Source organism: Mytilus edulis, chromosome 1 (genome assembly GCF_963676685.1).
Source record: "Mytilus edulis chromosome 1, xbMytEdul2.2, whole genome shotgun sequence".
NCBI classification, from domain to species: Eukaryota; Metazoa; Mollusca; class Bivalvia; order Mytilida; family Mytilidae; genus Mytilus; species Mytilus edulis.
Genome location: NC_092344.1, coordinates 125,144,908 through 125,161,035, shown reverse-complemented (window position 1 = coordinate 125,161,035; position 16,128 = coordinate 125,144,908). Strand labels below are relative to the sequence as shown.

General features: G+C 31.7%; 1 protein-coding gene across 50 annotated transcripts in view; it reads right to left on the bottom strand.

The window, feature by feature from the left end:
• LOC139505616 (trichohyalin-like) overlaps positions 1-16,128 on the bottom strand; it is a 69,842-nt gene that overhangs the window by 33,974 nt on the left and 19,740 nt on the right. For 24 of the 50 annotated variants that reach the window (XM_071295197.1, XM_071295110.1, XM_071295115.1 and 21 more), the window contains 9 exons: positions 15,119-15,250; positions 14,409-14,582; positions 11,294-11,419; positions 9,420-9,539; positions 6,944-7,108; positions 4,471-4,581; positions 3,650-3,928; positions 3,276-3,407; positions 2,782-2,898 (listed from right to left, as the gene is read on the bottom strand). In XM_071295197.1, the coding sequence (XP_071151298.1) occupies positions 2,782-2,898; positions 3,276-3,407; positions 3,650-3,928; positions 4,471-4,581; positions 6,944-7,108; positions 9,420-9,539; positions 11,294-11,419; positions 14,409-14,582; positions 15,119-15,250 (1,356 nt within the window). Of the gene's footprint in view, positions 1-291; positions 331-1,308; positions 1,447-2,781; positions 2,899-3,275; positions 3,408-3,649; positions 3,929-4,470; positions 4,582-5,853; positions 5,971-6,943; positions 7,109-9,419; positions 9,540-11,293; positions 11,420-14,408; positions 14,583-15,118; positions 15,251-16,128 lie in introns of all 50 variants that reach the window. The other 26 variants (XM_071295221.1, XM_071295164.1, XM_071295236.1 and 23 more) reach the window with 12 other exon arrangements.

The window sequence follows — 16,128 nt, the reverse complement described above, 5'->3', positions numbered from 1 at the left end:
ATTTCATTTGACCAAACACATATTGTATTTGAATAACTCTTAAACTAAATTGACTACAATAAAAAGTTTTAAAAATGCCTCACTGGCTATGTTGACATGTACTTAAAATATCTTGTATATAGAACCATGGACATTTGTTTATTTTCTATTAAAAAAAGTACAACTGCTAAGACCTTTTTTCTATAATTTAATGACCATTGAAAGTAAATGTTTGGGAAGGATATTATATATGAGAATGTCAAAGTTGGGAAGGATATATATGAGATAAAAAGTGTTGGGATTAGAACATACAAATAATTTATCTGCTTTCATGTTCTGTCTGTTACTCATCTGAAGAAAAAAATAATTTAAAACTCAATACATAAAAATATTTAAATATCAGAATAAATATTCCTGGAATAAAAAGCTGAACTTTGTGGAAAAGTGAAGGAAAACAAATGTAAATGTTGAAGAGCTTTTTTAACTTAATATTTGGGCAGATGTAAACTGGTTAAAATCTATCACAAGGAAATAAAAAAAACCAAAAAAAAAACAGAAAAGGAATCAGGAAAAAATCTGAATGTTTGATCATAAAGTTTGATAATAATTGACTTTCATGCAAAAATGATATACATCATGTATATGACACCGTAACTTTTCTGATTGATTGCTGGTTAATTAATTTCAGTGGAAGTATGATATACATAAAAATATTACAGGATTCACAGGGTTCTGTGTTTCATCTGCCACTGTTTCTGATAGTGTAAAAGTTTAATATTGACTGCCAAAAAATTTAACATTACAAAATCATAGAAAAAAATGAAAAAATTTCTTCAAAGTGTTTGCATGTTAATAAAGGGACACTGTATGGCAGCAACCACCCTCCCTCCCAGCTGCCCGCCAGCCGTACATCCCTAAATTAACAACAGATTTTAACTTTAAAAATCTAAATAAAAATCAAAGTTTGCAAAGGATGATGACTCTTGACATACGCTTTCATGAAAAAAGATTCCATGGACAATGGTATACTGTAATGTATGACATCGACAGGCATGTAAAAATTCTACTGAGTAATGACACCACAAATAAATATAAAGGCAGTGAACTTGCTGTGAGGAAAATAAATATCTATGTGAAGAAGTGAAAATTATTTTATCTTTAGTGAACATAAAACTGACTTGAAGGACTGTGTTGCTAATAAAAATGATAATTATCAGCTAAAATTTTAAATATCAGTTAATTATGATTAGTTGTATTTGTAGGTGAGGTTCTATTGATTCAGCAAAGGTGGGAAACTGTGTTATTACTGTAGTCAAGGACAACTTTTACCTGCTCTAGGAGCTCGTTATATTCGTTGTTTCGTTTCTGTTTCAGGTTGTTATAATGATCATCATATTTTTCTTGATATAATGGAAGGCCAACATTAACAACGGGCCCATTTCTCTGAGAGGTAACTCCACTATTTTGCTACAAATCAGGGCAGTTATCATCATGTTTCATACCGTATATAAAATGATGAGTTTGTTCCTAACAGCTATAACCAATCTTATTTTACTGAGCAAAAATCCTTCCTTTTTTTTAAGTTTTAAAAAGAAAATGATTTTAAAAAGAAACCAAAATACATGACAGCTCTTACATTTCTAATCAATTTAACAAATTATTTTAAACAAGACTTTGTGAGGATAAAAATGTCAATAATAAAAAAAAAAGAACAATAATTAAAGGAAATCTTAAGACTCTCCTTCAAGTGTTGCCATTAGATAAAACTAAAAATAGAGATGCTGCAATCAATAGTTTGCTTTATGGAAGAAAAATATAATTTAAAACAATAATATTATGACACACATCATGGCTATGACCAACTCTAAGCTATAATATATTGTCTATGAATGGTGAACTATGATAATGAAATAAAATGATATGTATAATATATTAAATAACTTTGTTAGTACATATCTTATTTTCTATTCATTCTAATTCTTAATGCTTTCAGCTTCAGAAAGAAACAAAAAATACTGTTGTGAAACAATTGCCCATCTGTGTGAAACATTCAAAACTTTCTGTGAACTTTCCCTCTTTTAACTAACCCCAATAAATATAAAGTGATTTTGGAAGCACAGTGTAAATCTATGACAAGCAAGTTGTGAAGCATACAAGATATTGAAGCAATATGCTGATATAGTGAACAGTATACTATAATTCCAGGTATTATACTCCAAAATATTTCCATTCAGAGGGTCACTGCCATTTTAGTAAAGCAAAGAATACCAGATGAAACTACATTAAAATGGACGACAATATCAACATTAAAATGTACGACAGAATCAACATTAAAATGGACAACAGAATCTACATTAAAATGGACGACAGAATCAACATTAAAATGGATGACAGAATCAACATTAAAATGGACGACAGAATCAACATTAAAATGGACGACAGAATCAACATTACAAATCAAATAAAGTGATATAAACAAATAAAAAGGGAAAAACAGAAAACCTAATGCTAAATGCTTGAAGGACAACTGTCATGAAACAATTCCATAACAAAACTTTTCAGATGGCTACCATCCTGTTTTCAACTGGTAATGATAGTTAGAGATGAATGTCACATGGCAACAACAACCAAAGTTCTCAGCCAATTACACTTATTCCATAAATATCTAACTTGAACAGATTATCAATTATAAAATTAATATTTGTTCTCCATAGCCCTGTTAGGTATGAATGAGATGAACTTTGTTGTTTTATAACACACAATGACTAAAACCACCATAGCTCCTACACATCATGATAATACCTTCTCCAAATAATCTATAAAATCCTGATGCCTTTCTATGGCTAGTTCTTTTTGTCGTCTAGTCTGATAATCCTCCTCCAATTGCAGAGGTTCAACTTTTTCCTGTTTCAAACCTTCCTATAACCCAATCGATATGTCATCAAGTTTTAAATAATTAACCAATAATTCATCAGTACATTGAAATGAGATAGAAGACCAGTCTTCCTTGATCTTATCTTCCCTTAAACATGTTTAACCCTGGATAGCATTAAATAGTTCTCTTACGTGTTTGATCAATTCCAACTTCATTCAGTTTGACACAAGTTTTTCCTATTTATGATAAAAAAGAGTACTTTTTTCTGTTTAATCTAACTTTTACATAAAAGCTTTTGAAAAGTGTATAATAATTTAGTCTCACTGACAAGAGAATCCATTCAAATTATGATTGATTGATTGATTGATTGATTGAGTGTTGGTTGCTTAATGTATGAAAAGAGAACACATGAAATATATACCTTTGTAAGGTATTGGTTATATTCCTCATTAAGAGCATGCTTCTGTGCTTTCTCCCTTCTTTCACTATATTCTTCATTGAAATAAAGACTGCCATAGCCTTGTGGAGTTTTCTCCTTTGTCAATCCTTGGGGCTAATTTACAAACATATAATTTATATATTTCATATCTTAGTTACTTTTCTATTTGTGTTTGTTTATTTATCTTTAGCTTTCAAAAATGAAAACGTGAAAACTTTTTCCAGTAAATATACAATATGAGATAGCACTGACATAAAATTTAACATGATTTTTTTGCTCATAAGAGTATCAATAAAAACTTACGATATAATTGAGCAAACAATATCTTTAAACTTGACTTGATTTTAATCTAATACCTTTTTCGTGGTTTGGTTTTTTAAGTAATTGTTATATTCTCTTTTCCTTTCCATTTTCATTGACATTTTGCTGGCCGCCTTGGCTTCTTCATTGATACTTAAACTAGCTGACCAATGGTCAGGGGTCACTGGTCTTAACCTCATATCTGATCTCTGATCAGGTGGTAAAGCTTTATAAAGGGACAATACTCTGTCAGAATGAGGTCGCGTATCTGTCTTGTAATTAGATGCGTAAGTAATCCCGCCCATGTCTCTTGTTATAGGTCTCATTTTTCGTTTCTATTTAGGAGAAAAACAGAAAGTTGTAATTTCTCTAAACGTTTTTTTTTTTTTATCAAATCCATCTTCAGAAGTTTTATTCTATAATGCTTTTCAAAATTCTCAGGGATGCCAGATGGCTATAATATCGAGTTGCAATCAACAGTGTGTAATATGTTGCTGTTATGATTTTTATTTTTTAAATCTTCCAAATAGTATTATTCATTGTTTTACTATGCTACCATGCTAATGCTTTATTTACACACACTCTAACCATTGTATACAACTTATTTATAGACCAAACAGAAATTACCATTTTATATTTAGAAAACAGAACCTGACCTTATTAATCATTCTACAACAATATTATTCCACAACCAAGTCCCAATGTTAAGATAAGACAAACTAAACTAATCCACAATACTCAGTTTCAGTTTCAAAAGTCCACACCACTTTTAATTCCATATACCTAACTTTAAAGACTACAAAAATCTCCTACTAATTGCTTGTCATATATTTACACTGTGCCAGTGTACCCACAACCTTTACGCATCCAAACAAACCTGTTCTAAAAACTCATTGTATTCCCGGTTTCTTTCTTTGGCTAAAACATGGTGTCTTTCTGTTTGAAAGTCTTCTGTTTCTTTAACTTGAGACATTTTGTTCTCCTTTTGCTGAATTTCAAATCACCCAAATATTTGAGATAGATAATCTTTATAATACTACAGCTAGGTTATCATACTTTATTACAACTTAGAAAACTGATTCCCTCCACCAAATGAACTAACTTTATAAACAAAATGATCAGACTAGTTAATGTTACCACTGTATGAATACCAAATGTTTGACAATATGGTATATAAATGTATGATGAGTAAACGTGATAACAGTGGCTACGTAATTTTCTATATAAATGAATGACAATGGGAAACAGATGTTATACCTAAAACAACTAATTAGATTTAAGAAGATGTGGTATGAGTGCCAATAAGAAAAATCTCCATCATAGTCACAATGTATAAAAAGATAACAGTTATAGGTCAAAGTACAGACTTCAACACAGATCCATGATTATTACTGACATGACAGTATGGTAAAGGACTCTTAAAACTCAAGGGTTATTTGTGATATTGACAGTATGGTTCCTATAAAGCAGAATCAATAGGAAATATTTGTCTTAAATTCAAAATAAAATTTCATTATTAAATTTCAAAAAGTTGAAGAAGATTTTCAATACAAGCAAACTTGATTTTACAGGACAAAACAAGACCATTGCATTCAAAATTAATCAAACATGTTCAATGTTTCTCAAAATAAATAAATATGGGTAGAATATGGAATAGAAAATTGCAGAAAACCTGTTTACACACCTGACAAACATGGTAAAGGTAAGGGTGAAGATTGGTACATATGATACAATCAACAATCTGACTGTCAGACTTGTAACAATAAAAGAATCCCTTGACACATATCAAACTCACATGAGTAAAACCAAACCACTGCAATGGTTTATAACAATAACCAAAAAAGTACAAATAAAAATAATGAAATAATCTGAAAAATTTACATTGAGTGTGTTTCATCAAACACAGATATTTCTTTCTGTCATAATTAAATTTGGTTAAAAACGAATATAATAAAAAATTGCCAAAAGAGGTCTAAATAAGACCTGGTCAGAATTTACTTTTATTTGAGTCAGTAAAACTTTGACTCCAATATTAAATTTGTCTCCTTAATCTCAATCTGGTATCTAAAATAAGTTACTTAAAAAACTGCAAAGTTTTACTTTTATACTTTTCTAATATTTTATATGGTAGTTAGAAAGACAGATCACACAAAGCATGATAGAAATCAGTCGATGTACATTGTTCAGATATCTGATGAATATACACAGGTCAAAACATACAGGAGTGCACAAGAAAAAAAGATTGTCCGAACAATAATACCTTTTCCAAAAAATCATTATATTGTTGATTGCGCTGTTTTTCAAGACTTTTCCTTAATGGTATATACCTATACTGTCCTATAGGAAGACCATACTTAGGTGTTTGGTAACGATATGGCTGTTATAATACAAACAAAAGTTTTTCGTAAACTTGTAAAACTTTCTTTCTTACAAAAGTTAAAAATTAATATCTACTTCTATAAAGATCAAATTTATATAGCAGAAAAAGTAACAGTTGGATGTTTTTGGAAAAAGTGACATTTTCAGCTTGTCTGCTTATATGCAATACACGATAAGACACACAGTTGTGTAGAAGTAATAAAGATTGTAAAAAGAGTCAAACAAAACATAGAAAAACATCAGATTCAGAAAGATAGCATTAAAAAATAAAATGTCTGCATTGCTAGTTTATTAATCAGTGTTTATATTTTTTATCTACATCAATACACATCAGAAATGTTCATAATACTTAGAGGAAACAATTATGTTATTTTTTTTAAACTAGTTTTTTTCTCATAACTATCATAACATAAAAATTTATTTAAAAATCTTTCCTTAAAAATATATCTAATAAAATGACTTAACCAAAATATGACTGATTTTTTAAATATTTTGAAAGTTTACATGCAAAGGTTTCAAATCTGTTAATAATTTCTATTCTAACTCTCTTAAGAACAATTTCATTATAACATAAACAGCAAGACAATTGTAAAGTTCAAACAGTTCACAGATATATGATCCAAGACATACAATTCTATTTTTTTTTTAATATGATTTTCCAGTCACTTTATTCTTTTAGTTATTTTTATATTTTTCTTTATAAAATTTCTTCAATTTCATTTACCAAATGAATCCATGGTTACAGAAGTGATTTTAATCACCATTTGTGTGACTATCTATGAAACTGTGAAAGAACCTAATGGTTTATTGAATAAACTTACAAATTAAAAACCAAAATCATTTCAAAAAGTTTTAAATCTAAAAATGCATGTTTCAAATAATCAAGTTTTGAATCACAATTAATAAATCTTATTATTTGATATACATGTACTTCCATTTTTACATTGTGAGGTTTGACAAATAAAACTAACCTTTGAAAGGAAGTTCTGGTAATCATTCTTTCTCTCTGAGTTTAAAGACATTCTCTTTCGTTCATACGTTTCAGCATCATAGTAATCTCCCTTTGATAAATCCAGATGTGGTGCGTGTCGTTGGTCCTCTAATCTCTGATGTTTCATTTCATCCTCTCGCTGTTTCTATAAATACATACAGCAGTTTCAACACAGATCAAATGTTTTTGAGGGAAAATATTTCATGTCATTGTTCACTGACAAAATTTCACATCTTAAGGGATTATGATACAGAAGCTAAGGCTGATAATAATGTATCCAAATATAATGTGATGTTTTTGCATCACATATTTTAAAAGTGCATACCAAAATTGACTTTGTGTCAAATCTTGAGGAAAAATCAACAAGTGATCGTTTCTGTATTGTATGTCCTTACACTTGTGTCTGATTTAGACAGAAGATTGACGGAAGTTGATTAAAAGCTTAAAAGTGGTTAAATTGCAGGCAAACTTGCAACTTGAGGGCCCATCTTCAAACCCAACTATCTTAAATTTGCTCAACCCTTACCATGCTGTGACCGTCATATGACAGGCTTACCCAGACCACCGTTATTTGGCTACAATAGCGTTCCATACTTTTAGAAGTCAATTTTATGATACTTATTTCGAAAGTTAAGCATGTTCCGTCAACCTGAGGCTATCTTTTGTCACGTTTCTCATGTATAAATTGCAGTTTGAGCTCAAATACAGACTTGGAAAATTGAAATCGGATGAAAGTCGGTTTTCTTGAGGGGATGGGCTTCCCTTCGGTGTCTTACACAGGACAATCATAGGATTAAAACTTGCAAAAATAGTGTAAACCCGAAGAAATATAATTACTGATCATAATTATTATTATAATTACTGATCCTAATTATTATTGAAATATGCATAGAAAACCACTACTTCCTGTTTCAGGTCCAGTTGAAGTCAAAAAATGAAAAAAAATCATGAAATTCTGTATTTTTGGTCCAAATGACCTTCTCTAGACTGCTAAACCAAGACCAGTTTCACTCCCAACTTACAACTGTTGGGGTCAAATTGTTAACTGGGGTTCACAGCTGGAGACCTATAGCGGCATTACTGGTTCTTTGAGGTCAAGAAATAGAATGAAAAATAATCAAAATTGATGCTTTTTGCACCTGATGACCAACTTCGAGGCAAATTATGGCTCATCCTTTCCCATCTCCTCACACTGACAACCCTGCTCATTGATTCCCTACCTTAAAATTAAAGGAATCAATATGCTTCAGCAGCAGGGTAAAGCTAATTTGCAAATCTTTTACATACTTTTGGCAATAAATGAAAATAAGACATTTTCTGAAAACAATTCAGCATAGTATTAAAGTAGTGTTGTCAACGATTAACCGGTTAACCGGTTAACCGGTCGAACGACCGAATATCGAATACCAAAAACGCTAACCGGTTAACCGGACTTTTTTCAATTTTGATAGATTTGATATAAATATGTATTGAAATCTATAAATAGTTATGTTTTATTTAAAAAATGTTGTCATGGAAATAATTTGACAGATCAATTGTCCAAGTATATTGATTGCTATTGTTAATCCTAAAAACATAAAATTAATTAGAGCTCGGGCAGGATCTTAAAAAAACATAATTAGTATACATGTGTGTTTAACAGTAACTTTAAATCAGTGATGCGATTAAATTTTACTAATTACTTCATTATTTCGTTTTGAATCTAATATTGTGTAAACCTACATCTAAATGTGCAACCTCTGTAGTGCTAGGCTTAGTCTTATTTTAAACGAAATGCTAACTCAAAAATTAAGAAATGCAAATCAATGTGAATGTACTCAATGTATACATGATAGTACGAGTAACATACTTAAAGAAACAAGTAAACAAAGAAACATGTCGTACAGTCACCTATAGTTGTTCATTTCTGTGTCATTTTGGTCTCTTGTGGATAATTGTCTCATTGGCAATCATACCACATCTTCTTTTTTTAATGATTAATCATTTCAAATTGAAACGCTCCACATTATTTTCGGAGACAACAAAGGAAAGAAAAGAATAATCGGTTTCAGACATATTCGATTCTACGAGATCAAGAAGTTTTTTTTTTCTTTTTCAATCTGAAGTTGATACAACCGCTATATAGTTGATACGGTGTATTCAATTATTAAAAAGTCAAACTTCGCTAGGAATCCTCACAGACAAGCCTTATAATGCCAAAGAACAAACTTTAATTCCATAAGCGTAAATTTATGACTTGGATGAAAGGTTGTCAAATTGACTCTCATACCTCATCTTATCTATGTGTAGGGTACTATTGATAACGCTTTCAAACACCAACTTAAACTACCGGTTAACAGGTTAATCGGTCGAACGATTATCCGAGTAACCGGTTAGGAAAAAGTGTACGATTTGACAACACTATATTAAAGTGCTAAAAGTGACTTATTAACACAGTATCCTTATTATATACCTACATTTGCTAAAAACTGTTGATAATCCTGTTGCCTTTCATCTCTGTTTAATGGACTGGCTCTTCTGTCATCAAAGAATCCGGTCCTCAGATCTCCTTCCTGGGGTCTGTGACTTTCCATAGGCTGTAGAATACACCAGTTTATCAGTCACCACATGGTAAGGTAATTTTATTGTTTTGTATAGTTTTTTGCCATGGTATTGTCAGATTATATATCGACTTATGAGTTTTAATATCCATTTTAAAACCTTTAATCCTCCTCAGCAATATGGTAAACCAACTTTTTTTTTGTAAATCAAAATTTTCACATTTTCTTGATGTTTTGAATTAGAAAGATTGAAGTTTTACTTATTTGCAATAATATAATTCACTTTATTTCACGTATGTGAAAGTCACGAAAATAAATTGCTGTTGAAAATTAGTTGGTTCACAGTATCTCAAATAATTTAATAAGAATTTCATCAATGATTGTATGGTTTATAAGGCTGTCAAATTCTTGGAGCAAAATTATAAGCTAAGATTTATCCTGAAATTAGCTTTCACCATTTTTCTTCTGATAAAACAAATTTTGGTTAAAAATAAAACTCTCATCAATCAAATCATACACCTTGCATCTTCTTGATTTAATTAGATAAGGCATGTTTACTTGATTATCTATGAATTATACAATATGATCTGGGAAAAAGGACTTAGTAACACACGGTAACAAAACATTTCCTTTAGTATTTATTAAGATATTTGACTGTTGAATACTATCTTAAATTAATCTCATTCTCATTTTAATTTAAAAAAATAGCCTCTACATGCATTTTCTTGTTTTTTCATTGTTATAAAACTTTGCTTTCTGCTCTCAAATAAGGGGTAGATAACTCCTTATGCATAAAGAATGTCAATCATAATGAATTTGATTAATATCTCTATCCTAATAGTGAGTATTCCTTGAAAATTAAACATAAGTGTTGCAAAGAATTAGACATACAACAAATCTGAGTATGTTAAAGCAGTTTAAACTAACAGCAGTCAGTCATATCAACACTTTTAGGAAATAAGTTTCTGAATCTACAATTAAGATTACAAAATGTTTATAAATAAATTCTGTATAATATGTTCAACTGCTGCATTCTATTTTTATCTAAAGCATATAGCTTTGGTTTTGTTCTGAAATTAAATGATAGGCAGGGGATTGTTGTCAAGTGCAAGTTTTACTTTTTTACTTTACATCAAGATTTTATATCAAACCTGTAGTAAGTTAAAAACACCTATCATCTTAACGCACCTAACATCTAAGCACAATATTGTTTCTACCAGAGTTCATTATGGCATATATAGAGAACCCCAAAAGGACAAAATGTAATTGCATTGAGAGTCCTGCAAAAAAAAATTAGACAAAACTTTCCCACCTAACTAGCTAGTGTGATAAAAGTTCTCCACAAAAACTTCACAAAAAGGACCTGAACATTTATATTTGAGCTCCAATAATGTAATAAACTCCTTTAATATAGAATTCCATTAAGAAACACAATGCACAAGTGTTCCTCATATCCATTTTACCTCAGAATTTCTGTTACCTCAAATGAGCTTTTTATAGTAACGGTGGCCATGTTGGTTTGTCAGGGGCATTTTCACATAAAATTTTTTTACTCCCGAGGTTGATTTTTGCTATGGTTAATGATTTCTAACCCAATGGTTATCGACAAGATTTTAAGCATGATGAGTGTTGAATAGCCTGGATGACAGTGGGTAGAAAACATCAATGTCAGAAGGAATAAAAATTTCTATCTATTAAACATGCACTAGTAGACATGCCTATTAGGAAAAGCAAAATAAGCTTAAAATACTTAGATCTAACTCTCTGCATTCTATACATGCACTGTATACCTGTTTGGTTTTTGTTTCAGATTCAACATTTAAAGGTTTGACATTTTTACTATCTGATTCTACAGATTTCGGAGATGGAGCTTGTCGCCCTTCATTCCAGTAGTTTGGAGTCTCTCTGGATTTTTCCTGTTACACACGACAATGTATATCTTAATTTCAATCTTTTAATCAAACATTATGTAACCTGTATGTATTAATTTTATAAAGGATGTACAGTTCAATTAAGCTAAAAACGACTCAAATGTTCAAAACCTAACAATAATTTTATCAGTCTTCATCTTTATCATATCATATATAAAACATTTTAAAATACCTCTGACCATCAAGTTATGTACAGACAAGGGAAATAACCCTGTTATCTCTATTCTTGGATACCTCTGACCATCAAGTTAGGTACAGACAAGGGAAATAACCCTGTTATCTCTATTCTTGGATACCTCTGACCATCAAGTTAGGTACAGACAAGGGAAATAACCCTGTTATCTCTATTCTTGGATACCTCTGACCATCAAGTTAGGTACAGACAAGGGAAATAACCATGTTATCTCTATTCTTGGATACCTCTGACCATCAAGTTAGGTACAGACAAGGGAAATAACCCTGTTATCTCTATTCTTGGATACCTCTGACCATCAAGTTAGGTACAGACAAGGGAAATAACCCTGTTATCTCTATTCTTGGATACCTCTGACCATCAAGTTAGGTACAGACAAGGGAAATAACCCTGTTATCTCTATTCCATAGATGCCAACCCCCTTTGGACACAATCAGTAACAAACTATCAAATTTTCCGTATTTTTGAAAATTTTCAGTAATCATTCATAAACGTGCATTTACCAATAAAAATTACTGACGAGTGGTTGCACAGTGATGTACACTCAAATTTGTCATTTAACATGTTGTCTGTAGTATGTATTCCATTCATTGATTGTTCAGATGTTCTCGACTCAAACATTTTTGTTTTGTAAAGGGGAAGTAGAGAAAGGGGGAAAGCTACTTAATAAAATGCAAGTTTGCCTCTTCGGAAGTCAGTTAGTTACCCAACAATAGGTTGATAACTCCCGAGAAACCAGAAGCATTACATTGGCGTTTCCTAAATACTGGACCAGGATGGAAAAGTAATGATAAAAATCCGCGTTTTACAAAATTGAACGTCGATGATTGGGAATCCGTAACTATACTACTTTGACCGTAATAGCGTAGTTTTTATCGCAAAATCGGAAAAACTACGGAAAAATCGTAATGGTTGGCATCTATGCTATTCTTGGATACCTCTGACCATCAAGTTATGTACAGACAAGGGAAATAACCCTGTTATCTCTATTCTTGGATACCTCTGACCATCAAGTTAGGTACAGACAAGGGAAATAACCCTGTTATCTCCATTCTTGGATACCTCTGACCATCAAGTTAGGTACAGACAAGGGAAATAACCCTGTTATCTCTATTCTTGGATACCTCTGACCATCAAGTTAGGTACAGACAAGGGAAATAACCCTGTTATCTCTATTCTTGGATACCTCTGACCATCAAGTTAGGTCCAGACAAGGGAAATAACCCTGTTATCTCTATTCTTGGATACCTCTGACCATCAAATTAGGTCCAGACAAGGGAAATAACCCTGTTATCTCCATTCTTGGATACATCTGACCATCAAGTTAGGTACAGACAAGAGAAATAACCATGTTATCTCTATTCTTGGATACCTCTGACCATCAAGTTAGGTACAGACAAGAGAAATAACCATGTTATCTCTATTCTTGGATACCTCTGACCATCAAGTTAGGTACAGACAAGGGAAATAACCCTGTTATCTCCATTCTTGGATACATCTGACCATCAAGTTAGGTACAGACAAGGGAAATAACCCTGTTATCACCATTCTTGGATACCTCTGACCATCAAGTTAGGTCCAGACAAGGGAAATAACCCTGTTATCTCCATTCTTGGATACATCTGACCATCAAGTTAGGTACAGACAAGAGAAATAACCATGTTATCTCTATTCTTGGATACCTCTGACCATCAAGTTAGGTACAGACAAGAGAAATAACCCTGTTATCTCTATTCTTGGATACCTCTGACCATCAAGTTAGGTACAGACAAGGGAAATAACCATGTTATCTCCATTCTTGGATACCTCTGACCATCAAGTTAGGTACAGACAAGGGAAATAACCCTGTTATCTCTATTCTTGGATACCTCTGACCATCAAGTTATGTACAGACAAGGGAAATAACCCTGTTATCTCTATTCTTGGATACCTCTGACCATCAAGTTATGTACAGACAAGGGAAATAACCCTGTTATCTCTATTCTTGGATACCTCTGACCATCAAGTTAGGTACAGACAAGGGAAATAACCCTGTTATCTCTATTCTTGGATACCTCTGACCATCAAGTTAGGTACAGACAAGGGAAATAACCCTGTTATCTCTATTCTTGGATACATCTGACCATCAAGTTAGGTACAGACAAGGGAAATAACCCTGTTATCTCTATTCTTGGATACATCTGACCATCAAGTTAGGTACAGACAAGGGAAATAACCCTGTTATCTCTATTCTTGGATACATCTGACCATCAAGTTAGGTACAGACAAGAGAAATAACCCTGTTATCTCTATTCTTGGATACCTCTGACCATCAAGTTAGGTACAGACAAGGGAAATAACCCTGTTATCTCTATTCTTGGATACCTCTGACCATCAAGTTAGGTACAGACAAGGGAAATAACCCTGTTATCACCATTCTTGGATACCTCTGACCATCAAGTTAGGTACAGACAAGGGAAATAACCCTGTTATCTCTATTCTTGGATACATCTGACCATCAAGTTAGGTACAGACAAGGGAAATAACCCTGTTATCTCTATTCTTGGATACCTCTGACCATCAAGTTAGGTACAGACAAGGGAAATAACCCTGTTATCTCTATTCTTGGATAATTTTAATATTTCTATAATGCAGCATCCCAACTGCAAGTTTTATGTTTTAAATATAAAACTGTTTCTTTTCTCTCTAGCTCTTCTAGTATATATATATTTTTTATTACTGAAGTAACAGCATTCTAAACCTTGTCACATTAACTATGATTAGCTAAGATATAAAACCCACCTGCATTCTGTCATTCTGAGGTGGTGGTCCTCTCCGTCTACCTGAGTCTGGATGTGGAGGTGGTCTACCTCTAGGAGAGATCTGGTTAGGAGGAGCCTGAGTGGGAGATGTTCTGTTGATTACAGAGACTTCCCCTTGCTGTGTTGCTCTGTTATATAACTGTTCTTTTTGTTGCTACAAATATGAAGATTAAAAATGGACGAATTAATTATCTGATATAATAATGCAATTATAAATAAAAAATTAAATTGTTACTATTCACTGCAAAACACAAAGCTATTATTTTTTTTAACAAAAATCAACAAACACACATATATACATTTACAAAATCTGTTCATTAAAACATTCACTACACAACATTAGTTGATAGCGAAAACAATTAGAAAAACTTGCTACATGAAAGTACAAGTATGAAAGTATACATGAAACTGTAAAACAAATGCCACAGCTTCTCACATCTTTACCATATCAGGTTCAGGGTCATGTTCATTATGAACTTAGATAACTGAAGGTCATATTCATTATGAACTTAGATTTCTAAAGGACAAGTTCATTATGAACTTAGAATACTAAAGGTCAAGTTCATTATGAACTTAGAATACTAAAGGTCAAGTTCATTATGAACTTAGATTACTCAAGGTCACATTATGAACTTAGATTACTCAAGGTCATGGTCATTATGAGCTTGAAATTTATAACGAGAAATTAACCTTTAAGAGTTCATCTCTGTACATTGTTTTCTTTATATCTTCCACCCTTTTTCTTTCTTGTTCTGTGGCAATATTCAGACCACCAGGTGGAGTGGGTGGCATTTGTCGTCTGGTGTGAATTTCCTGTTCTCTCTAATGTAAAATTAGATGTTAAATTTCAAACAGTTAAATAGACACAACATTTAGTAGAGTTAAAATGATATAAGTAGTTAACAACAGACAAACATTAATTATTCAATCTTTCTCTCTTGATGTTGAGAAAAGAAATACATAGTACTCGAAAAGATTTAGAAAAAAACCAACTTCTGTTCAACATGCAACTTGGATATTAATCATTGTTAAGCAAGACACCATTTATTCATCAAAGTATCTGAAGAAAACTAAACGACTATATTCGTTTTTGTTCTGGAACAATTCTGGTCCTTATCTTTTCATGGTATGTGTTACAGGCTGACACTTATTATCCCTGTTCCCCCTTTGTAATCAGATGTCAGGGCTATCATGATCATTGAATTTTAGAATACTACTAAATAGGTTAAACAGTTTCCCCATCAATTACAAAATAGAAAGGAGAACAAAATGTACTAATCAATAAATTCCAAGTCTATTGAACAATGAAAGTTATCTCCCCTGTTACATCATAAATTTTCTTTGAAGTTTGAATGAAATTGCAATTTGTAATGAAATTCTTAATATATCTTAAAGAATAAGTTTCAGATGTATTTTCAAGGATAATTATGCTTATTTCAATTTAAAATCATTTGATACAGAATAAAAATTAGCAAAATATACAAGATGGCTGCCCCCATATAAACCTGGAGATTGAGGCAAATCCAGTGTATATTCTTAATCTATCTGAAAAATTAGGTTAGTGAACCTTCATACAAACAAATTAGTCCATAAAATGTGCTATAGTGTTCTAAACTCCATGCGTGTAGATATAAATGTGTTACAAGCTTCTAAGCATTTCATAATATAATAGTATCACACTTTTACACATACAATGTATA